The sequence below is a fragment of the Mesoplodon densirostris genome, chromosome 4 (genome assembly GCF_025265405.1).
Source record: "Mesoplodon densirostris isolate mMesDen1 chromosome 4, mMesDen1 primary haplotype, whole genome shotgun sequence".
Classification (NCBI taxonomy): Eukaryota; Metazoa; Chordata; class Mammalia; order Artiodactyla; family Ziphiidae; genus Mesoplodon; species Mesoplodon densirostris.
Window position 1 is genome coordinate 135,021,386 of NC_082664.1, and position 26,321 is coordinate 135,047,706.

General features: G+C 42.5%; 1 protein-coding gene across 1 annotated transcript in view; it reads right to left on the reverse strand.

Moving 5' to 3' along the window:
* Positions 1 to 2,408: 2,408 nt before the first annotated feature.
* The window catches only part of AQP9 (aquaporin 9), a 37,764-nt gene continuing 13,851 nt past the window's right edge, over positions 2,409 to 26,321 (reverse strand). Inside the window, exons 2-6 of the mRNA XM_060095281.1 lie at positions 16,639 to 16,765; positions 11,235 to 11,372; positions 9,723 to 9,841; positions 7,737 to 7,954; positions 2,409 to 2,583 (exon numbers count right to left, since the gene is read on the reverse strand). Of these exons, the coding sequence (XP_059951264.1) occupies positions 2,409 to 2,583; positions 7,737 to 7,954; positions 9,723 to 9,841; positions 11,235 to 11,372; positions 16,639 to 16,765 (777 nt within the window). The remainder of the gene's footprint in view (positions 2,584 to 7,736; positions 7,955 to 9,722; positions 9,842 to 11,234; positions 11,373 to 16,638; positions 16,766 to 26,321) is intronic.

The window sequence follows — 26,321 nt, forward strand, 5'->3', positions numbered from 1 at the left end:
TTGTCCCAAATTCTTTATCAATGGTTTTCAATTGGTGTCCCCCACCACACACACAGAGCTTCTCTTCAGAGACCCTTCAGTGGCTGCATTGGGGGTGGTGTGTGAGATGATATCACAGGCAGGATGAAACTCACATCCTCTTCCCTGCCCTCTTTCTATTTATAGCAGCTCTGGTTTACTTGTGGATACCATATAAGATTTTATTTGAACAATAGGTTCTGTGGCTAAACAAAACTTGTAAACCATTCTCTATAACTGGAAGTTGTAATTCTTTTTCCATGATGACATTTTTGAACACTGACATACCTTTAAATAAGGCAAGTGTGTGTGTGTGTGTGTGTGTGTGTGTAAGCAATTTAAAGGAAATAATAATTTATATCTTAAGGACTGGATTTTTAAATGTGACATTTTTACCCCACATGTTCTGGTCAACAGTTGAGTGTTAACTTTGGCTCTTAAAGGTTAGAAAAGTCCTACAACCTTTGGCATGCTCTGAGATCTCAACTTCTTGGGGAATCATAGAGAAATTCCATCTTTGGCATTAAAATAAATGCTTCTATTACGTTTTGTGATTGACAAGGAAGAGAGGAGGGAAGATGTCGCAATTCTACCTCCTAAAGAATCTGTTTTTTAAAGGTAGGTATTTGGCTCTAACTGACTTCTGACACATGTCATTCAACCCTATAGAAATTCTCTTGGATAAGAAGCTGACCCAGGCAAACCCACTTGTAAACTGGGAAAGGGGGAGGATTTGAGTGTAAGCACCTTGAACCAGAGGACATTTTTTTTCCATTTAGAAAAACCTTCCTGAGGCTGATTTCCATAAGTGTACTTTTCCTCTTCATAATTATAGTCATTAATCACCAAGTAGTGTTTAAGAGCACCTGTGTGGATCACAGATTCCACAATCCAACCTGAAAACTCGAACTTGGGATTACTTCTTGCTCTGAGAAGTATAATCCATTCCCAGGGTCTGCCCCTGACGCATCTGGCATCTCTGTTTTTGAAAGAACTTGGATCAGGGCACAGGATTTCATTGTCTTCTCTTACTCCTCTTTCCTTGAATCCAGGGTCTCTTAACCTCCGCACTATAGACATTTGGGGATGGATACTTCTTTACTGCAGGGGAGGGCTGTCCTGTGCATGGTAGGATGGTTAGCAGCATCTCTGACTTCTACCCCACTAGGTGCTAGAAATGCTCCTACCCCAGTTGTGACAACCAAAAATGTCCCCAGACATAGCCAAATGTCCCCTTGCAGAGGTAGTAGGTAGGACTGTGAAGGAGCAAACTGTTCCCTACTGAGAACCACTGCTCTCTAATCCCTGAGGATCCCCAAACTGAGAATCCTACCAGGAGTTACCCGGTCACCACTAGACATGGTTCTCAAGGATACCCATGTACTTTAACCAAGTCAGTGTTCTCAACACTGGCTGCACATTAGAATCACCTGAGATGTTTACCAATGACCAACTGAGCATTAGTGTTTTTTTAAAAGCTCCCTAGAGATCTCAATTTGTAGACAGGCCAGACAACCTCTGAACTAAGTGTACTTAACAATCGTAATACTTATTAAAACTCCAAAAAAAAACCTCACCCCAAATTTATTTCAAATAGGAAATGCCAAGTAGTTTCAGAGAAATAAAAAATTCCATGTATCAATCTGTTACAGTCTATTATAGGCCCCTGGAGATACTCACATGTGCTTTTTGTTGTTTTGTTATCATCACAAAGCAGTTGAGAAACTGGATAACTCTGGGAATTCTGAGCTTTATAACAGTTTGACTGAAGGTGCATCACTTGATGTAGAGCAGTTTCTCTGGTGCTTGTAATTCACAGACTTTTTTGACCAAAGTGACAGGGAGGAGCCTGACCAAGAGGAAATTCCTGGAATGTACAATGTTGGAATTGGCAGGGAAGGAAGATCAAGACTTAGCAAGACTAAGTATGGCCTAGAAAGGGAGGCCTCTGATAATGTTCTTCAGCAGATGAAAAATATGATCTAATGGCTGCCTCTTTCCTTTGTTAGTGCTTCAGTAACAGTGGGAATAAAACCAGACAATGGCGGTCTTCGTAACTTAGGATCCAAAAGAATGATGCCCAGAAGGTGTATATGTTCTGGCAGCTGCCAGTCCCACTTCTGGCCGGCCAGGAGGGGCTGGCCAAGGTTTTCATCCAGTTATTAATCTTCTGAAAGGTATAGGATGCATTCAGTGATGTTCAACTTTCCATGTGACCTTAGGCAACTCAACTTCCCTGAGATTTTGTTTCCTTATTTGAAAGATGAGCAGCGTGATATTTACCCCAGACAGTGACTCTAAGGATTAAGTTAGATAATATGTGTGAAAGTGCTTTGTGAAGTGTAAAGCCCAGTAGGTAGCCAATTGTAAACCCAGAGCTGAGTGTGCTATTACATTAGCACATTAAGTTCATGTTTCTCTGGTTTGTCCTCTGGCTGTTCTTCCTCACAGTCTGGGTTAGGATCCGGGTGGTGGATTTCAATGACAAGAACATAGATGAGGCCTCCAGCCATAGCACCAACAAAAGGGCCCACTACAGGAATCCACCAGAAGTTATTTCCAGCTCTGAAATCAAACAAAGAAGTTAGTGATACACCACTTGGCCTTCTTCCTGGTATTACTGCTAGTTATTCACTAACCAGCTAGTCATTTCTCATGCTCATGACTCCCTTTTAAATCAGCAAGAGCTAAGTATAAGGGCACTCACTGTAGCTTGGCAACCATCATCCTAGATTTTGCAGTATACCTGATTTCAGATGATCTACTCCATTGTCCTGTTAGTACTTGTGAGAGAAAGTCCCATTTATTTTCCTTTCAGAAAATATAGTCCCCGAACCCATGGCTACAATTGAGGGTATTTAGGGAAAGTTCAGGTTGATTATTCAGGAGTTGCCTTCCCCTCATCCTGAAATAATGAGTCCTGGGGATTACGAATGGTTGGGAGATGTGGAGAGATTCCTGGACATGATTGGTGTATGAGGGCAATTACAGAATAAACAATCAGGAAACATTTGCCAATAAGTGAATTAAAAAAAATCAAAGGTAGAGATTTGAATTACCTACTAAATATAATTTAATTCAGTACTTATATTTTGAGGTCACAGCTTACTTAAACTTACTCTCTGATAAGGACTTTCTGCCATGTTTCCCTCTCCCCTCCAGAAATCCTCAATGTCAGCACATTGTATTGGAGGTGTAGTTCTGAGAGAAAGCAGGTGCCTTTGTGAATTGTCACCATCTCTTTTGGAGATAGAAAATCCATTTAAGTAATTCCGTAGAAATTCTGACCACCATGAGTGGTCAGAAGCAAGTAAAACTATGCAATATGTTGTATAAGGATATGTACATCTGAGATAAAACTTTTTAAAATCAGGATAATTATGAACAAAAAATTCAGAGTAATGCAGAGGGGGCAGAGGAAACGAGGAACACAACTATGCATGGGAACTTCACAGTGTTCTATCTGGGGAAGGGTTCATGGCTGCTGTGTTTATTTTTATTCCTAACAACTATACATATTTCCATGGGACCTTCTGTTTGTATCAGTTTTTTATTAGAAAGGATAATAAAAGAAATAAGCACAAAACAGGGGGCCTGTCCTAGAATTCATGAGATTTAGTTCTAATCTCAGGAGGGTCCAGAAGGTCTTTGGGCAAAGTCTCCTCATCTCTGAGCTTCATTCTTCCATCTGAACAGTGGTCCCTTCCACCTGTATCATCCAAGCACTCTCTTAGATCCTGAATCTCAGATCATCAGTGCAGGCTCACAATAAGATAAGTCTTAGACCATAAACGCAGGCTCCGGGGAAGAGCACCGTGATTAAGCACGGTGGCCAGCAGATGTCACTCTTACCGCACTGGAAAGAGGTCACTGCATTCAGCTGTTCTCATAGCGCCCTTTCCCACACCTCCAAATCCAGGCGGAATTTTCTATGAGAGGCACCTGGGCTTTAAAGAACTAGGAGGCTTCTCTTCAGGTAAGCACATGAAGCAAGTTTAAGCCACCTTATTTGGTCCATCACTTCCTTTCTTCCATCATGTGCCTGTGGCACATCTTTTACTGTCATTTAACAGATTAGGGTCCAAGATATCTGCCAGCACACATGTCCTCCTTTCACTGGCTGGACCCTCTTGAGCTGGATGTGTTGCACCAGGGTCACAGGGCTTAAATGGAGGAACTCTGATGCGGTTCCCTGCCTGGCCTCACAGGTAAACACTGTGATTTGGGAGATGCCAGCAATATGTCTGTGTTAATTGCTTACGGTACCGTCATGAGGGATTCATTCCTTTGGTTAAACTATTTTTAAAATTAACAATGCCCCTGAGATCCTTCATCCACTGAGTTATCAACACTTTAAAGTGAATTAGTGAAGACCACTTGCTTACATCCTAATACTTAAGGGAAAAGCAAGGGTCAGCCAGGGTCTGTCTTGCCCTTATCAGACCTGCTGGAGCCCCACTCCCACTGTCATCCTCACTCCGTGCCGTACAGGGGCAAGTGAGGATCCAAGGCAGTCTCGGTTTTATCTGAGACCTTGGGTGTGGATCCAAACTAGAAAGTCCCCTGAGATGCTTAGCTTGGATGTAGAACCCTGAAAGGATGGGACACTTTAGGGACACTTTGGAGTCCTGTTATCCCTCAGCGGTTTCCTTGGGAACTTTTTGGTTGAGGATTATCAGTCCGTCTAGCTATTTCCTAACTGGTTTCTGCCCCCTCTACTCATTTTTAATCTGTTCTATATAATAATGTCGGATCAATTTTGCTAAATTGAAGTTCTAAACATGTCAAACTTCTGCCCTAAATCCTTTGTTGCTGCCTATAACCTACAGAAGAGGGAGCAGCAAAAACCCCAAAGTCTCATTCTGGGAATCTAGGTCCTCTAATGGTCTGAAACAATTGCCCTTCCAAGCTTCTTCACGCACCCTTCCAACTAAACTAGATCATGTGTTATTTTAACATTCTGTCTTGGGATACAGAATCCTCTCTGCCTGAAATATCCTCTCTGTCCCCTGTTTAAGCCTGTCCAAATACTACAAAATGCCCCTACTTCCACCCCCGTAATTCTCAAATTTGGAGCTACAAACCTTCTCTCAACTCTTGGAGTTAATTAGTCGAATCTCTTTAATGGCACTTGACAGCTTCAACCTGTGTAAGGGCCTATGCTCACTACTCTGAAATAGAACGTAAATAAAGCAGTGACGGGCAACAACGGTGAAGGGCATCTTTAGCACAGGGCCTTGAATAAGAAATCAGGTAGCTGCATGGATGAATGAATGCATGAATGAGGGGAAAAGACCCTGACGCTAACAAGGGACATGGTGCTCAGAGTTCGGCATTATGATTTCAACATTCTCCCACAGACATGGTCTCCTGCCATATACTCAACAAAGCAAAGAAAACAGGCAAGATCTCTACCTCTTTAGAACCACCATCACTCTTAGAACTTTGGGTGAATCACCAAGCAGGGCTCAAATAGAGGTCACATCACTGTGGGGCACCTTTGTGCTTGGGGTCTGTGTGAAACTCACAGAGGTGTCTTGCTGGTGGGGGCAGTGGTCTCCTGGAGTCAACCTCAGGAAATTGGGATTAAAGGAAACTCATGGGCCAATTCTGGGCTTCGGAAATAAGGAGATCTTTAACGTATGCTTTTGACAGTCCATTGGAAGAATACAAATGATCCTTCCTAGTTGGCATTTTGTTCAACCTTTTCACGTTCTAGTATGATCATTCTGGAAGAGAGCTCCTCAACTGTGGCACTCTTAACATTTTTGGCTGAATAATTCTTAGTTGTGGCGATCTGTCCTGGATACTGTAAGATGCTTAGCAGTATCCCTCTACTGGCCTCTACCCACTAGGTGCTGGTGACAACATCTGCCCCCACCCTCCCCAGTTATGACAACCCAAAGTGTCTCTAGGCATTGCCAGATGTCCCTGAGGGCAGTATCACCTCTGGCTGAGAACCACTGCTCTATAAATTCACTGCATTGTTTGTTTCTTAAAGATAGGGAATGTGGGGCTTCCCTGGTGGCGCAGTGGTTGAGAGTCCGCCTGCCGATGCAGGGGACGCGGGTTCGTGCCCCGGTCCGGGAGGATCCCACATGCTGTGGAGCGGCTGGGCCCGTGAGCCATGGCCGCTGAGCCTGCACGTCCGGAGCCTGTGCTCCGCAAAGGGAGAGGCCACAACAGTGAGAGGCCCGCGTACCGCAAAAAAAAAAAAAAAAAAAAGGAATGTTTCTTGAATCTTTTTTATCCCTCATCTCCTAGGACATGTGTGTCACATAGCATTTATCCATACTGTTATTCAATAGCTTTTATTGAGGCTTTCTATGCGCCAGGCCACATCCTATTCACAGCGGACACAGCAGTGAAAACATGGTCAAGGTCTCTGTCTTCATGATGCTTATGCTATAGCAGCTCTAATGCTGTCTGTGGTGGTGGTCAGAATGGTGTCAGTGATTTCAGTAGCTTGTGTTTCATGATGGTGAAGGCAACCCAAACTCTTAAATAAATTCATCACTGTGTACAGCTATATACAGGTCAGCCTTAGGGACACTCAAGTGTATTGTTCTCACAGCAGACATTAAACTAAAATTTGCTCACACGTGTTTTCCCTGCTTCTCTTTCTCCATGTTAGAGCCCTGTTTCCTGGGGAACAAAGGTGGGTGCCTTTCCCAGAGAGAGATGTGATGAGTGGTTGGGGACTGGCCACCATGAGTTTAGGTGGGGGGACAGTGGGAAGGAATTAACGGGCAAAGTTTGTCCTGGGAGCTTGGTACCAACAGTTGGCATATTTCATCGGCACATTCTGAGATGTAAGGCATGGGGTCTTGCCACTTCCTGTGCACAGGCTCTCTTTGATGCCTGTTCCGCTAGGAATTTCTTATGCTTCAAGAATTCAAGAACCAGTGATTAGGACTCCGTGCTTTCACTGCCGAGGGCAAGGGTTCGATCTCTGATTGGGGAACTAAGACCCCGCAAGCCACATGGCATAGCCAAAAAAAAGAAAAAAGAATAAGCTCAGCACTCACTTCTTCTGTGGTGCCTCCCCCAACTTCCCCGGGTAGAGCTCGTCACTCCCTCATCTGTGTTCCCTTAGCACTTTGTTTCAGGGGTTACCAGAGCACTTCTTACATTGCTCAAGGCCAGTGTCTTATCTGATTTTGAAATTTCCTTGCCTAGCACAGTGACCACAGCATAGGTGGTGATTAAGGTAGATCTGTTGAATGAATGAATGAAGCGAAGCTAACTTGGTCTTCTAGAAAGAGCCCTATATTAGTATTAGAAGATAGAAATTCTACCCCTTTGTCACAAAGTGAATACATAGACAAGTTCTACATCTAAAATAGTCACATAAAGCCATATACCAATTGAGAAATCATTATCATTATTATATAGGACAAACCTATCTCTTTGAATCTATCTAGAGCCTCTCTATCTTTCTCTGTCTCTTTGTCTCTCTCTCTGTCTCTTATTATGTCTCTGTGTCTATCTCTTTGTTTCCCTCCCCCTTCTCTCCCTCTCTCTCCCTCTCTTTCCTACACACACACACACACACCCCGTATCATAAATCACCAGTGATACGTTTCACACTTATGATGAGGATGCACTTAACCTCATCCTCCCATTTGCACTCTCTTGGATCTCCAGGTCAAAGCACAGCCCTCCCCATTGAGGCACATGTGAACCTTCCTCCTTCCTCCCTGACTGTTGTTACTTACGTGAAGACCTCAAACCCCCAACCTGCCAAGGCAGTGAAAAGTCTGGGACTCAGGTCTCGAGCTGGGTTCATGGCACAGCCACTGTTCATTCCCAGAGAGGAAGAAATGACAACAATCAGGAAGCCAATGACAATGGGCTGTAGGCCTTTGGAGACTCCCAAGTTTCTTGAGTCAAAAACGGCAAAGATGACAATGAGGAGGAGCATGGTGGCCACTACCTGGGGAGGGAGAAAATATACAAGGGATTTAGCTTATATTCTTCCCCCTTGCCCACCTCAAAATTCACCCACTCTCATTAAAAACAAACCTAGTAATAAGTAACATACGCTGGGTGAGCACTCTGTGCCAGACCCTTATTGCAGCAATCCTAGACATGGGTGCTGATATCATTCTCCTTTACAGATTAGTTACCTGCCCAAGGTGACACAGTTAGTGACAGTCAGGTGTGGATACAGAGAGTTAGCTCTAGAGACCGTTATCTTTCCTACACTATCCTGCTGAGCTGCTACCAGCTAAATGGAGAGCAAGCTACAGGCTGGAAAAATGAACAAAGGGGCTCAAATTGGTGAGAAAAACAATGTGAGACATCAATAGATGAATGGGCAAAGGAAATGAAAAGAAAATTCATAAAAGAAAAATAGATTTAAGAAACAAGAGGGAAAAACTGATTCACAATAAAAAAAGTACAAACAATACCAAGTGTTAGGGAACTGATACCACTTCTCTCAGGCTTTCCTAATTAAATTAAGCGCATACTACACTTTTGAAAGGCAATTCATTAGTACTTTAGCAACATGCATTAAAAAAAATCCATAAGATTATGTACTGAATTTGACCCAGTTGGATATGTTGAGAACCACATCATGGAAGTAATCTAAAATACGGAAACATCATAAAGCAAATATGCAAATAAATAATTAAACATCATTTATAGTATTGAAAAACTGGAGTCCACATCAATAGGGAAAGGGCTAACTATATTATGAAGTGTCCATTCTATAGTCTATCATACAGCCATTAAAAACAAATATAAGAGCTATCTGGTAACATTTTAAAATGCTTATGATATTAAGAAAAATATATGCATTATATTTTATACTTGAAAACAGCATAAAAACAAGTGGTAAGAGATTATACAAACAATGACAGCAGGTATTCTGAAGTGGTGTGGTGCAGTGGGTATTTTCCCCACTCTCTAGTTTCTAAAACTTCCAAACTATTATTTTACTTTAACAGCTAAACGATAGCTTCTATTTACCAGACACTTATTATGTGCCAGGTACTTCATATGCTTTTTCTCATTAGAACGTCACACCAATCGGTGAGATAAATCCTATTTTTTCACAGTTTACAGATGAGGAAATGTAGATAGAAGGAGGTTAAGAAACTTGCCCAAGGGCACACAGCTCATAAGCAGAAGAATCAGGATGAGAACCAGACAAGTGATTTTAGACCAGAATAGTTGTGCTATTGGCTACACAACAGATGCTTGGATGCAGCTAGTTTAAATGTCATTAAGGCAGAGACACTTCTGGTTGCCTAGAGAGTCTGGATAAACCTATGCACGTGGGGAGACACAGAAGACCTGTGATACTCTAAGCCCAACTACTACACTTCACAGTCCTTGAACTGAGATCACAATGTCTTTTCTTGAGGCCTCTACGTTTAGATCATGTGCACAAAAGAGTTAGGTGGAACAAACCCCATTTGCCCCTACAGGGGTTGAAATGTCCAGTCATGCACTTTTCTCTGAAACTTGACTGATGTGGAACAAGTGTATGTATTAAAGAGGAGGCGGGAAACCCTTAGTGGTATGAACTTCGGCAAGGGCAGAAATTTGTCAACAAAGCTTGGGTTATGTGTAGGGACCTCTGACTTTGGAAACACAGCCTTTCCTTTCTGATTGGCCTATAATGTTCCTATGCACCCCCCTTATTAGATTATGTCTTTTCACCAAAGTTAGGTCTTTGTTGAATGTACACTTACTTGGTCTGCAAGTGCGTTCACCAGAGACAGATATGGAGCTGGGTATGTTGCGAAAATGTGTGCTGTTGCGTTTTCTCCCACGACGAGCAGTTTTCCACCAGCAAAAGACAGAAATGCATCTATGGAAGACAGAGCTCTGGCATGTTAGTGTCCTCTGGGCAGGGGGGAGGTAGGCCTATGCCAGGTCTTGTGCTGAACAAGTACAGGCGAACCCTCAGGTTTAGCTAGGCAGATCCGTATCATTTGCCTCTTTTCACTTCACAGTATGGTAGCTTTAGAGGTACCCAGAGAACTCCCAGGATAGCACGTCAGAGAGAGAAAGCCCTGGCTGCCCTTGATGGTTCACTCCACGTTTGTGCCAAATCCTTATCCAGTGGGTCATGGGAACCATTTTTCTTTGAGGGGAATTCTTAGAATTTTCAAGATTGACTAAAAGGGAAAGTGAAGCTTGGACTTGCTCTGTGTAGAGCTCATGATTCCCAGAGGGTTCTCAGTAACCCCTAATAGCAGTCCAGAATTTGAGGGCATCAAGGTACAGCGAAGATGCCCTTAGAACAAGAAACACAGAAGTCCCGGACACAGCCAGCACCACCCACAGGCCTCCCTGGCCACGGCAGCTGGTTCTCTAGGTTTCCGGTCTGGTCTTGAGTAATTCTTTAGTCTTCTTACACTCTAATTCTTAGGATACTCTGTGGGAAGAGGTCCCTTTCCACAGTGTACCTCTCAGGCTTGGCTCATAATTCTAGTTCCTAAGGGCTTCAGTTTGAGAGTCATAAAGTATTAAGACTTACCTTGGGTTAGATAGAAGGAACTACTTTAACACTTGATTTTATGGAACCCCAAGGTTTTTTAGTTTGAAGGGCCTAAGAAGTCACCTACTAGTTCAATTCCTTTATTTTCCAGCAGAGGAAACTGAGACCAATAAGGTCAGATGACTTACTGAAGTCACACAGCTACGTACTTAGTTCACATGGAACTAAAGTCTGGGTCTTTGATCGTCAGTACTGTGGTTCCCCCAGGACTGTTGCAGAATGGATGCCCTGGCTATTGGATGGAAGGGAGAAGAGGTTCCCCATCCAGCCCATTTCTATGCTATGCCTCTTCCTTCAAAGACTTTGTTCCAGATTCCTTCTTTAAGTACTTACTCATCATTCTCCTTGCCACAAGTCAACGGCTCCCTTCCCAGCCAAATCAGAGAAAGCCATGGAGAAGCCAGTGGCCTATTGCTTACTTTGGCATTGTTCACAGTGTAGTGCTGGTTGGGTCTAAAAATATACTTCCTTTAAGTTCTGCCCTCTGTTTAAGTTGTGACCATTTTCATTAAGAGGCTTCCTGAACGTGCCCTGATGATAATGTTGGCCCCATTGTTTAGAACTTAAGACTCTTAGAACTACGTGTCAAGTGGAGAACGTTTCCTGTTCTTACCTCATCTCACCTCTTCCTACCAAGTAATTCTGACTTTCAACTTATAGACAGCTCTCCCTAATCTCTGGACTCAGGGGCCCTACTCACCATAATAAATGCCGAAGAGGGTTGCAGCCCCTACAAAGGCTCCCAAGAGCTGGGCCCCCACATAAAAGGGGAATTTGAACCACTTCGTCCGTCCAAAAAGACACATTGCAAAAGTCACAGCTGGGTTGATGTGGCCACCTGCAAGGAAGATTAGGAAAGTCAGAGGGCAGACCAGGGAGAATTATTGTGAAGGAAACCTTATCTAGGGACTGCAGGCAGAATTCAGTCTTCTAGGTGAGGAACTGTATGTGAGGAGACAGAGGGGTGTGTGTGTTTGTGTGTGTGTGTGTGTGTGTGTGTGTGTGTGAGTGGAGAGGAAAAGAGGACTAATAATCCTCATGGCATCATTAGAGACTGTTTAGGAAGTTTAGCTTTCTCAAAAGAAAGTCAAATATATAAAGAAACTTGTACTCAAGTGGCTCATTTTCTCTCTCTCTCTCTCTCATCTCTCTCTCTCTCTCTCTCTCTCTCTCTCTCTCTCTCTCTCTCTCTCTCTCTATCTATCTATCTATCTATATCATCTATCTACTGGGTTTTGCCTAACTATAAAGCAATAACCCCAAAGAGATTGATATAAACTGTTAACTTCAGTATATTTGTAAGTCAATATACTTATATACTTGTAAGATTTAAATCTATATCTAGTCATTTCTAAGTCCATGTCCAGAGGATATAGAAACAATCTTAGGACTGAAAAGAGATATCTCTTTAAGGGGAAATGGCCCTTCCTTTGTGGGCTGTGCCTCTCACTGAGGTAAGGGGCTCAGTTTATTTTGAGGTGGTCACAGTGTCTGAGTGGATTTTCTGTAGTTTCTCTGCATAAACGATGTATATCTCACACACACAAGTGGAGCAACACTTCCTCCACTCCAGCCTAAACTCTGACTAGAGAAATCAGCCTCTTTGATTCTAACCCAGTTGCAAGGTCAGGTAGAGGGCTTGCTCTGGGGTAGGTTACTGATATCCCCAGCTGGCTTTGCTAGTAACAACAGTAACAACAATGCATATTGAACACTTGCCAGATGCTGTCATAGGGGTATTACATGCACTTGATCCTCCTAAGAACCCAGTGAGGTGGGTACTAGTCCAGTTAACTGCTGAGGAAACTGAGGCACAGAAGTAAAGTAACATTTTAAGGTCACATGGCTAATAAGTGGTAGGTCTAGGATTCAAATTCAGGTTTATTTGAACTCTTGGGCCTATGTTCTTTTCTAGACCTTCTTTACCAAGTTTATAAAGGTTTCTCTGCCTTAGAAGGCAGGGAAGAATTTTTCAAAGATCATCTTTGAGCATATGGGCTTGATTCCTAGGGATGAAGGACACTCATATGAAGAGTGCCAATGACATTTAGTGTGGAGGGGGAATTAGAGTAACTGTCAATGTGACCACACTGAAATGTGGACCTCTGGGTTGTGGAAATAGTTGTAAACAAAGGAGTGATTATGATAATGATGATGATGATGACGACACTTTGCCATTTGGCCCCCCACAGAACATATTGGTGAGCTTGTTTTGGGAAGCCTTCCCCCCTCTCCCCAGTCGGTGAAGAAAGCTATGCTTTTCCTGAGTCTCTAAGTCAAAGTGGGCTTGCAGTGGGGAGGGGTTCTGACTGCTGACTACACCGTGAGGGTCCTTTCTTCACCTGCCTCTGCCACTCCGGGGCTAATATGAACAAGAAAATGCCAATATATCAAAGCACAGGTGACTTCCTGAAGACTTACACACACATCACCTGTTTTGTTTTACTTTTAAATCTAAGAGAGTCATAATTCTGGAGGCTAGCAGGAGTACAGCTTCCTAGGGAAGCTGGAAACAGGGGTTAGAAGAGGGGAGCGCCCAGGGCAGTGGAAAGTTCCTGGAGCCAGCCCTGTTCCTCTTCTCCCAGAGCTGGTTGGAGGGTAGCCGCCACCCAGCCAGCCTGGAGGAACCCATTGTGAAAGGACAAGGGGATGTAAGAAATCACCTCCAATCAAAAATGTCTCCCCTCAGATGAGTCCACCAATGGGAGAGTTACTGTTTAGCAAGCTCCTCTTCCAAAACAAGACTTGCTGTAGGTAGGTTTATGCTTTTAACCCCTCAAAAACACCCTGAGGCAGGAACTATTGTTCACCTTGACCTTGACACGCTGCAAGGCACTTAGTAGGTTTTCAAGATATGAAAGTTGATATATGTGGGATCTAAAATATGGCACAAATGAACCTATCTACAAAGCAGAAACAGACTCATAGACACAGAGAACAGACTGGTGGTTTCCAAGGGGGAGGTGGGGAGGGAGAGGGAAGGACTGGGAGTTTGGGGTTGGTAGATGCAAACAATTACATTTAGAATGGCTAAACAACAAATCCTAATGTATAGCACGGGGAACTATATCCAATCTCCTGAGATAAACCATAATGGAAAAGAATATAAAAAAAGAATGTCTCTATGTGTATAACTGAGTCACTTTGCTGTGCAGCAGAGACTGGCACAACATTGTAAATCGACTCTACTTCAATTTAAAAAATTGAAGAAAAAAAAGATACGAAAGTTGAAGAAATAGTCAGAGGTCTTTATTCAGATAGCTCAGACTACAAAGATCTACAGAGGGAAAGTTGTTTGGGAGTCAGAGAGGGTGTGCCCAGGAGGGTGCTTTGCAAAGCAACGAGGAGAGTTTCTCCTTGCAGAGATGCGTGATCACTTGGCTTACCCGAAGGACAAAGCAGAGCAGTGTAGTGGAAAGAACATGAGTGCTAGAGTCAGAGAACGCCACACTCACATCTTGGCCCTGCCAAGGTGGTTGTGATGATCAGATTATTCACATAAAGAGCCCAGGGGGATAGCTGGATTCCCCGAGGCCTGAGATGAAAGTCTTACATGAGCAAGGTGAACTCTTTCAAGGTTCTGTCCTAGACGAGTCTCCTCCCCACCACCCACAGACAACTCTGTGATAGAGATCATCTTAATATTTTATTTGTCATTAAGCAAAGCTATTTTGATTTTTCAGTGAATTTTTATTGCTTATAAAAAAAACTACATCAAAAACAACCGCCATAGTCTAGGTACAAGCTGGCAGTGTAAACACTTCGTGGGGGGTGGTGCATAATTAGGGCATTATGAGTTCTGATTGGCCAGATTGGATTGCCAGACTACTGGCAAGTTCACAAGGGAGAGGGCGCGGTAACTGCCATGCAGTAAGGAAATGCTTTATGTTCCACAACCAGATGTCAGCTGCCCTTACCAGTCTGGACCACAGAGTGGGATCCCATTTATGTTTATGCCTCATATACATTGGTTATTTTTGGAATTCCCAGAGAGGACCTCACATATGCCCACAAACCAGCATGTTAGCTGCAGCCACTGTGAGAAAGTCACCTCCCCTACATAGTCTTCCTCTCCTATTCCTGGGCTGCTGAAGCCAATACTGAGTCTGCAGTGATGTCATCAGTGAGCCAGTGTGTTGTCTGTGCATGTTCCCCCCAGTTCTCAGGGAGCCTGAATATCATTTCCAAACAGAGATGGGGAGATAAGCTCCTTTTCCAACTCAGTGCTACCTTATATCAGCCGGGCTCAGAAACTGCTCGCCTTGCATTTTGAGATCTCACAGTCTCTCATAAACAATTTGGACAGCTCCCAAGCCTCAGACCCAGAAGCAGCCTCTAGTGAAAGCAGTCCCATCAGTTCTGGCCCTTACTCTGAGCGCAGGGGCTTAGTCCCAGTCTAAAGGCCAGATGGGAAGACTCTACACCATCCTTTACCCCCTCTTCCCCTTCCTGTTGGTCCCTGTCCCTTCTCCTCCTCTCGTGACTCCAAGTATATCAGTGGATGCAAACAGACATTGACAGCGCTGGTGGTAAAGGGTGTTAGCTACATTAGTAGGGTCTGGGACCAACTTATCCTAAGTAAATATTTGATGAAGTTTAATTCAGGGTGTTATGCAGGTGAAATACTGCAAAACCACATCTCCACCTTAAAAAAAATCGCTGAAAATATGCCTACATTTATATTGCATGGTTTGTGGAAACAACATCTGTGTGAATGTAGTTGGGAGCGTGAGGGGAGGCAGTGGAGCATCCTGCATGCTTATTTGAAGCCAGGAGTGTGTTCTGTGTCTGGTGTCAAGGCCTACAACTGTAATTAAGCCTTGGCACGTTCAGGGTGTTCCCCTGGTTATTCTTGTGTCTTAGGTAGGTAGTACAGTGCTGGGATCGCAGCAAAGGCTCGGCAAGAGTTTGAACAGAAACACTGCTCATGCCAAACAAACCACATGTATGGGAATCTGTAACCTGGTCTGCCCCAGGATCTGAGTCCGCCTGTGATATGGAAAGGCTGACAGCTAGCAAATGCCTGTTCCAAGTGCCCAGCCCATGGATGCCCTGTGGGGGTCTGGGCAATCATTCTTTGGCGCTCCAGTGGCAGCACTTGTCACCAGTCCAGCCAGCTCAACTGCAGGATCCTCCAGCTGGATCATACTGCCCATAGGCCCTGCCTGTACTGTCCTTCCCATAGTAGACCACTGGAAATGTTGTATAATAATGGGGACCTGTGCTTTGCTGTCGTATAGACCTGGGTCAAATCTTTGATCTGTCTCTTTGCCAGCTGTGGGACTTCTGGCAATTTACTCAATCCCTTGGAGCTCCAGTTTTCTCTGTAGAATGGACAATAATACCGGCCTCAGAGTGCTGCTATAGAAGTGAGAGGAGATAAAGTATGTACAGTACCCAGTACAGTGCCCAGCAGGCAGGGGGTCCCTTCTTCCGTTATCACCAACAGTCTTGCCTTAGTCCTCTGAGCCCCCAGACGAGGCTGCTGAGGATTCTGCAAGCGTTTGGGAAGTGGATCATTTCCACAGTTCCTTCCTGAGGTCCCAGGCTGTATTAAATATCATATCATTTTGCTTCTCAGAACCTTGAGAACGGCTTCTAATTAGCCTACCACTCAGGACAGAATTGGACCAAGACCTTCTGACTAGCCCTGCACCTCCATGAACACACTAGCTATTTTGCAAATGACCTAGACTCTCTCTGATTGCTGTGGATAAAGGTCCACGGAATTGCCTCTGTTGGAGTGATATTCACTGGGCTATTCACAGCATACCTGGGAAGTGGTTTCCAAGCGTGGGGTAGAGTTAGTAAAAGATTCTATTGATAGGTGAAGAATACTATTCAGTAGCCAGATTTAGGAATCAGTCAGTTCTGAGTTCCAACCCTCATCTCTGTCTTTTGCTAAATGTTGCCTTTGTGCCAGTCACTTACCATTTGCTGGCCATTTAAATTTTGTCATCTATAAAAATAGAATCAAATACATATTCTTGCAGGACTGTTGAGGTCTAAAAAAATTAAGGTCTGTAAAGTACCCAGACCTGCGCTAGTACATTGGAATGGTTGAGTTAATAGCAGCTGTTATTATTATTATTTCTATTACTTACCAGAGACACCTCCAGCAACATAAATGGCCATTACTATTGCCAATGAAAATCCAGTATGGATAGTGATGATTCCTCCATGACGTCCTCGACTGAGGACAACTTGGGCGACAGAGCCACATCCAAGGACCTGGAATGAAAGGGATCTCAACAAGTAAGTGAAGATGGCCACTGTCAAAGACAATGGAAAGTCAGAGTAACAAGAAGAATTATTCAAGCACACTCATGGCTTGGACTGCCATAGGCCTCGTGCAAATCAAATTATAATCTTCCAGCTGTGCACAGGTAGCAAACGATGGTCCCAAGGCTGCATCTGGCTTATGGATGAGTTTTGTTAAGACTGCACAGTGTTAAAATTTTGTATGAATTTATAAACCAAGTAATTTGGTAATCATTTCATAATATATATAAAAATCAAATCATTATGTTGTAAAACTGAAACTAATATAATGGTGTATGTCAATTATACCTCAAAAGGAAGGAAGGAAGGAAGGAAGGAAGGAAGGGGGGAAGAAAGGAACATTTGGTGAGGGAGGGTTATTGGGAAAGATGAAACAGTCATACAGGTTTGGTAGGAAAACAACAGGACAACGAATGACCATCAGCCTTTGTCACTCTGGTTTAAAGAGCCAGTGTGGTCCTGGAGGAATAAGTTCTGGGCTGCAGGATCATTAGATCATTGCTCTTAGATGTCAAGTAGCCACAACTTTTTGTAGAATACAGGTTCTGTTTTGGGTTTTATAACTAAAGAAGAGCAACCAACTGGAGGGAGGGCTCAGCATCAAGTAATGGATATTATTTAAGGGCATATGAAGAAAGGTTTCAGAAACAAACGTATTTAAGGAACAAGAGATTAAGAATGTGAAGACTTCTTATCAGGGACATAATAACCAGCTCTTGTGTCCCTTCACAAAAGAATGAGAAAGGAAGTCTGAACCTGGAATATGAGAAGTTGCACATAAACCATTTCCTGATAGTGATGAATTAATTCTAAATAGCTCCCTTGGGACCCATTTGTGGAGTCCTTCAGATAAATACAATTTACAAACAATGGATATTTAATACAAATAGAATGATTTTGGTTTACTCCTCCCTGAAGGCAGAGAAATTACCTAGATGATCTTTTAATATCCACTCCAGTCCCTGATTCTAAGATATATTGATTTAGCTCTACCTGCTAGACAGTAGGGAGAAGTAGGACTTGACATCTCAAGGGGAGCACAGGGGCTGCATATCACACGCACAGGGCTGTCTTTGACGTTAATCACAGACTCCAGACCCTGTACTGAGAGCTAAATAAAGTTGCAGCAGGAACATGTTCCCTTTTCCCTTTCCAAAAAGAAAAAAATCCCCTGGGTTCATTTCACAGCCTACCAATTTCACCTAGGCTTGACATTATTTTTTTCTAGGGTCCCTGTCTGTTACAATAACTGTCAGAATTAAAACTACACTGCTGTCTTCCTTTTTAATTTATAGCCAATTAAATGCACCTGGCACAACTTCCAAGCTAACTGGCATTTTGGTAGCATCTTCTGAAAAAAGGAAAAAAACATTCCTGACAGCTGAGATGACCTGATTTAGACAGCCGGGGGTAAGAAGAGACACATCCAGACACTGGCCAGTCCTGAGCTATTACTACTTTCCACATAATCTTCTTCCCTCTTTTATGGTCTGATGTTCACGCACTTGTGGTAGTCTACAGGGGGCATAAGAGCTTTAAATGGCGTGAGTGGACCTGGGGAGGCTTCTGTCCTGTCAAACTTCGTTGTGATTAATACTCTCCTCTTCTACCCTAGATGTTGAAATTGCTTTTTTGTTCTTTTCTAGAGAGGATAACTGATGCTGTGCACGGCAAGAAAGGAGCAGAAGGAGAAATGAACAAGGTAAGGACTTAAGTTACCCTAGTCAGAAATTGTTACTCAGAAGATTTCAGCCCAACTTGACATCACTGCTTCTTAATTTTTAAACACATTCATACAGCCTGAAAATCAATGAGGAAGACAGGTAATTGCCTGCTAGTATCTTTCCTTGCCTGCTTCATCCCACCTGCATTCACAGCACCAGGGAAGCAGATCTGGGATATTCTAATGTTATCATGGTCTGATTGCTAGGGAATTGGTCACCCACTCTGGTTTCCTTCTTCTGTGTGCCCACTGTAATTTTTTTTCCTTAAAAAAAATGAGAGAGCTGTTGTTTATGGTATTATGATAGATTTCCAGCATGATTCCGTGCTCTAACCTTTAAGAACTGCCATACTTTCCCCCTTCTTAGACACAGAAAGAACCAACCTATCTCAATTTTTCTGGTCTCCCTATCTAGAAATCTTTTTTTGGACCCATCACCCTTTCATATTCTTCTCACTAAACCTAACCTCTTTTCTCTGAAATTCACTTGTACTGTCTGTACTGAACAATTAATACTTAGTTGTTTTCCAGATGCCTGATCTTGATTTCCTTATCTAGAAAACAATCTCTAAGATTCCTTTACATACCAACAGGCAACAATATGCTAGTCTATCCTGTTTCCTTGGGTGTTGTGTTTCCCAAGTCCACCACCCATATGCATGCCATCCACAGACCTCCAAGGTCTCTTCCACCTTCTTGTCAGGATCCAGCACCTACCTTCTCCAGGTAGGTAAAAAAAATCACAAAACCATGTAGGGGAGGGAGGGTATTACAAAGCCATGGATCTAGTCTTCACTGTGCCCTGAAAAGTCTTCGTTCATTTCTCATTCATATTCTCCCAGTAGTTTCATCAAGCCTTCTCTTCTCTCATTAGCCCAAGGCACCTGAGCCCCTTTCTGCAAATAATATCTCCTTCTACTTGACTCAGTACCTGTAGGTGGCTTTGAAGATCAATGGGAATTCAGAAGATCACATAAACATTGTGTTCTGATTATTCAGTGCTACGAAACTAACTACTCCCAAACTTAGTGGTTTAAAATGGTAACATTTATTTTGCTTGTGAATCTATCATTTGGGTAAGGTTTGGTAGAGCATCTTACGTCTGCTCCATTTGGTATCAAATGTGATGGTTCAAAACTTGAAAGACTGGAATTATCTGAAGGCTCACACAGTCACATGTCTAGTGGTTGATGTCAGCTGTCAGCTGATGCCTCAGCTGGTGGGTTGGCCAACACACCTACAAATGGTCTCTGTGTGGGTTGGCTGAGTTCCAGGGGTGAGCACTGTACAGCCTTCAGAGCCTGCGTTCTTAAACCCTGCATCATGCTACCTCTCAGCCATAGCACTACTTTGGTTCTGAACTCAATAGCACACAAATTACAACATCCTTAATAGGCATTAACTTGGCCCATGTTGGTTACCTTTAGGAACAGGGAGCTCATTACCACATCAGGTAGCTTGTTCTAAATATTTTTGGTGTTCCAGTAGTTGGGGAGTCCTTCCTTATATGAAGTTGGAGTCCTTTTTTCCTGTAACTTCTGTTCATGAGCTCCTGGCTTACTCTTGGGACCTCAGAGAAGAAGCCTCTTTTATACACCAGGCACTCCATTAAGTAGAGGGAGCAAAAAGTCCTCCCTGAGTTCTTTTCTGCTGGATGTTTGTCCCTTCACCTTTGATCCCTAGGGCTCCTCGGATTCCCAGGGAGTCTCACCTGGATAAGCTCTAGGTTGTTAGCACCCCTTTTAAGCACGGAGCCCAGGAATGGACACAATCCTCCCTTATTTTTTTTAAGCTTTTAAAAATGTTTATTATTTAAGACGAAAAATCCTGTGCAGGCTCCTTATAGAGAATATGAGGAATATATAAAAATATAAAGGAAAAAACCCAATCACAATGCCTTTACCTATGAACAGACATTATAAACATTTTGGCTTATTTCTCCCCAGTAATTTTTTAAATATTTATTTATTTATTAAAGTATAATTGACCTAAAACACGATTCACTGTTTTCATACATTACAAAATGATCACCACAAGTCTAGCTACCATCTGTCACCATACAAACTTATTACAGTATTACTATGTTCCCCATGCTGTACTTTTCATTCCTGTGACTCATTTTGTAACTGGAAGTTTGTACCTCTTAATTTCCCTCACCTATTTCACTCATCCCACCACCGCCCTCCCCTTTGGCAACCACCTGTTTGTTCTCTATATCTATGAGTCTGTTTCTGTTTGTTATATTTGTTTATGTATTTTGATTTTAGATTCTCTGACTTATTTTACCTAGCATAGTACCCTCGAGGTCCATCCATATTGTCACAAATGGCAAGATTTCATTCTTTTTATGGTTGAGTAGTATTCCATTGTATATACATACCACATCTTCTTTATCCATTACTCTATTGATGGACTCTTAGGTTGCTTCCATATCTTGGCTATTGTAAATAATGCCGCAGTGAACATAGGGATACATGTAACTTTTCAAATTAGTGTTTTTATTTTCTTCGGCTAAATACCCAGGAATGGAATTGCTGGATCATGTGGTAGTTTTATTTTTAATTTTGGGGGAAACCTCCATCCTGTTTTCTATAGTGGCTGCACCAATTTACATTCCCACCAACAGTGCATGAAAGTTCCCTTTTCTCCACATCCTTGCCAACACTTGTTATTTGTTGTCTTTTTGATGATAGCCATTCTAACAGGTGTGCAGTGACACCTCATTGTGGTTTTGATTTGCATTTCTTTGATGATTAGTGTTGTTGAGCATCTTTTCATGTGCCTGCTGACCATCTGTATGTCTTCTTTGGAAAAATGTCTGTTCAGGTCCTATACACATTTGTTTCTTTGATGTTGAGTTATATGAGTTCTTTGCATATTTGGGATATTAACCCCTTATCAGATATATCGTTTGCAAATGTCTTCTATTTTGTAGGCAGTCCTCCCTTATTTGTGCATCACATTATGACATGGTAATTAATCATGTACCTTCTGCTCCTTGCTTCTATTGCTATCTAGTGGAGCACTTAACCACAGGATGTAATTCAACTGTTCACATATTAATGCCTGGTTTTCCCAATTTTGTAAGATGCTTAAGATTGTGTAATAAACTTCTTTGCCTTTTAACAGCATCTAGTATATTGGACATAATTAAATAACCAGATCCTACATGTTATTTCCAGTTATGACACTTGGTGTCTGTGTCAATGAACATGTTACTTCTCAGCCTCAGCTTGCTCATTTATTAAAAAATAATACCGGCCAGACTTGTTTCATAGGATTGTTCAGTAAAGGTTCAAATGGGATAACCTTAATGAAGGCACTATTTAAACAACAAAGGACAATAATAGGTGCAGGATATTATTGCCTTTGGTATAAACTCAAAAGGAAAACCCCAATTCAGGGTGAATAAATTAAAACAAAGGGACTCATGAACTTAACCACTAATGCACTGCCTGGCAATAAAAATGGGGTGAAAACACATCTATGACAGATATTAGAAATAGCTACTATTTCATTCCAAACATGAGATCAAAATTTTGGGGGAGAGGGGAAGTGAGAAACTGACAAGAACTTCAAGGTGTTTTGCGTATTTGTGATTACTCTTGAAAGATAGGTCTTTGCATAGATGGCAAGATTTTAGTGCTTTTGGTAGTAAAGCAACACTAGAAAAGAGGAGGGGGTAAATACCGTTGTTATCAGGTTCCTTGCATGGCAGGAGTGGGAGAAAGAATTTCAGTGCAAAAGGAAGAAAGCCATTTGAAAGGCAGAACTCCTATAAAAGATTGATTGGTGAGTGAGGTACCCCCAGTCATTCCCAGTCACCCAGGCCATACATTCTGGAATCTTTTGGTATTCCTTCCTCTTCTCTCTCTTGGCTACCCATAGTCAATCATTCCCAAATCTTCGGAGTCTTCTTCTGTGGCCTCTGACCAGTGTCCCCACTTCCAGTGTCTCCCTACTCAGTGACCATGCCAGATGAAGCACAACATACATACTCTCCCACCCCTGTTGCTCAGGAATTGCCAGCATAACGAATTGCCTCTTAACCTGGTACTCAGGGCCTTGCCTCACAATCCCCAGCTACTTTCTGCCCAGGGTTCTTCAGCATAAGTCTGCATCAGCCAGTCACTTTGAGTCCTTTGAGCTCATGACACTCATTTCCACCTCTGCACACCTGCTCATGCTATACCTTCCAGCAGAATATCTTTTCTGCACTTTTCCCCATCAAAACCGATCTATTCTTAACACTGAGCTAAAATGCTACCTTTTCCCTAGGGCTTCCTCTGGCAACTGAAGCCCTCAAAGTTCTCTTCTGCTTATTTTGCCATGTCTTTACAATGTCATTTCATTTTATTTCACCTTGCCTTGTGGCACCCCACCAAGGCTGTAATGTTCAGGGCACTCATGCTTCTTTGTATTCCATGCTCAAACAATACTTATGAAAAAAATTAAAATACCTAAACAAGCAGGAAAAAATCCTGCGTAAAATGCCTTTTCAAGAGAAGAAGTTAATTTGAGGGTAAGATGTAAAAAGTGGCAGGTGTAATTTCTAAGACGTACCACTTGAGACTGCTGGGAAGTTCCCAACTGAGCCGTGAACCCTATGACAGGCTGATTAATGGACACAATGAAATGCTGGAGATGAGGAGAGAGGATAATGAGTCCACAGATATTATTTCATTTGAGCCTTCTCAAATCCCCTTTGCATATACTACCTCCTTTAAAGTGAAAGCCAAGATGTTCTGAGCACAGAACAGAGTGCAAAACAAGCACTCAAAACATTTGTTCAGTGAGTATGTAAAAACTGAGCCCTTTCAGAAAAGCAGTTAGCGAAGGTTAGGGATTACTTAGCAAAATGTTGGCAAATGCATGCACCCTGGAGCCAGGGATCACCTGGGAACCTTCTAATTATCGCAAGAGGTCTGTGATTCCCTGTGCACATCAGCGTTATCCAAAGAAGGAAAAAATTAACATGTCTTGTATCTACCTTTCTGTTTCAGTATTTTCAGAATTAATGGATACTAAAAGAACAGTTTCTATCCTATAAAGCTCCTGAAAAAATTTTAAAGTTGAAAAGAGCTCCTTGGGAAATGTTGTCATAGACTTTGGAATAAAGGCTGTATGAAATGTTAACTATCTTTACTCATCTGTTTAGGGTAATGTGAGTAAAGGTATACAAATACCAGCTACCATCTATTTGGTGTGTGCTTTGTGCCAACTTCCATGCTAAGTGCTTTACCTGTATTACTTCATCATTATCCCATTAACTTATGATCACCCTGAAGGGGAAGTATTATTATCTCCATTTTATGGATGAGGATATTGAGGCTGGGAAAGGCCAAGCCATTTTCCCAATGTTACATAGTAAAAATAAAGGAGACAGAACCAGGATTTGATCCCAGGTCTTAGTCAGAGGACCGTGCTCCTAACCATGACATATTGGACAGAACAAGAGGTCATCAGAACCAACCAATGCCCCCAAGAATTCATGGAAGTTTTCAGGGAGGACACTGGGTTTTCCACAGGAAGTGAGATGGGGCACCATTTTTCCTATCTGCGTACTGAGAGTAAAGGCTGTCTGGGAATGTTGAAGGATTTGGAGAGCCCAGGCAGCAACCATCTGTTACCATCCACCCAGTATAAAAGCCCTCCCTGCAGACCAGATAAAGTCTGAGGGAAAAAGGCTGAGGTTAAAGCTCATTTGGAAGCTTCCTTGTAGACCCTGCTCTTTGTGCCAGGACAAGTGGCTTTTCTGCTGACAACATATGTGATCACTCTAGCTCAGAAAAGTACCCAACACTTGTACTTTTTCTCTAAAGCTTCCCATGACCTAGAGAAAAATTCTTTTCAGCCCCGTTTCCCTTCCTTTCTCAGAGATCAAAGAGACATGTTGGTGATGAAGTGCAGCTTTTTAGTTTATGCAAAACTTTTTTTATGGATTTCTGTTTGCTTGATTTCTAGCTCCCTTTGCAGAGACAACATCCACTAGATGACCAAGTGCTCACCAGGGAAAACTAGACCTGAAGGCAGAGTTAAACCTTTTCCTCTCTTGTTCTCTTTTGCTCGTTTTCTTTCCTCATAGTGTCTCCCAATTTTGTAGTCATCAGCAGAAATCACACTCCTCACCCTACTGCTGACAAAACCTGCCGACTCCTGGGAGTCAGTGGGCTGAGAGAATGGTGGGGTAGGCCTTTTCTACACTTAGAAACCACACCCATGAGCCATGTGGATTTCTTGTGGAGCTGGCCCAAATTTAGGGCACTTATTTAGCATTCAACCTATTCACAACACCAAGACTCAAGAAGTCAACCAATTCCACCTCTCCCTCTCTGCCCCAAATGCCCCGTTAGTACATTTTACTGAAAAAGAGCCAAAGAACTAACCCAGGTGGCCATTCTAAACTGCTCCAGTGTCTCCAAAGCACACCTGGCTAGTGTTTATTTACTATTGTTCTTTTAAAAATGTATCTAGGAAGCCAATATCCTCCTTTAATCCAGTAATGTCAGTTTGGGTCATGTTTGCTATGTGCCATGTGGGCAGCAACAATGTGACCCAAGACATGAACCATGTATGACTATTTACCTTATGTTGCTGCAGGTCTTCTTGGAAATAGGTAAGGAATATATTTTGAATGAAAAGTATTCTTCAGTAGATAATTTGTCATTAAATGATACAAATATTCATAAAACAGAAGTCAGCTTTAAAAGGGCATATCTGTGGCAACACATATTTTAAATAAACTGAGTTGTATTATGTGTAGGTGGATGAGTGTATATGTATACACACACCCACCCACCCACATATATATATAGATATAGATATGTTATAAATAATCTCATTTAGTCCCAATAATAACCTAAGGGGGAGGAAAACTCTGCTGTTTTCATCTAAAGAAAACTTAGGTCAAAGAAATTAAGTAATTTGCCTGAGGACTATAGCTAGTGAGATCTTTTTGAACCTAAAATTAACATTTCCGTCCAAAGTTCATGTTCCTTCACTTACATAAACAGCCCTCAAGTGTACCTGAGCCAAATAAGTCATTTGTCCAGATTTGTACTTCAGAAGCCTGTCTTTCAAAAAATCAAATTGTGGGAAATGAAGATCTCCAAATCTACAAATAACTCTCACTGGGAATTGGCATTCACTTTTCTTCATCCATTCCTCCCTGTTCATGTACATTCAAAAATTCTAAGTGCCATGCACAGTGCCTGGTGTCATAGGGATGCAAAAAAACAGACACAGAGCCTCCAAAGTTCACAGACCAGTAGGAGAGGTAGGAGCTGGGAACTGGTAAGAATCACAAGAACAGTATGAAGTGATTCCCTGTTGTTTTATGATATAATCCTGTTATTTGTGAATGGTTTAAGTATTTATGCCTAGGGAAAGTGTGCATGGGGATGTGGTTTTATAATTCAGCCTTACTAACTAGGTGATGGAAATTTTGACATTTAAGTCTCCCCAAATTCTTGAATTACTTGATTAATACCCCAAATTATTGAGCCACCTGACAATACAATTAAGTCCAAGATATATATATATATGTGTGTATATATATATATATATATTTGTGTGTGTGTGTGTGTGTGTGTGTGTGTGTGGTACGCGGACCTCTCACTGTTGTGGCCTCTCCCGTTGCGGAGCACAGGCTCTGGACACGCAGGCTCAGCGGCCATGGCTCACGGGCCCAGCTGCTCCACGGCATGTGGGATCCTCTCGGACCGGGGCACGAACCCGTGTCCCCTGCATCGGCAGGCGGACTCTCAACCACTGCGCCACCAG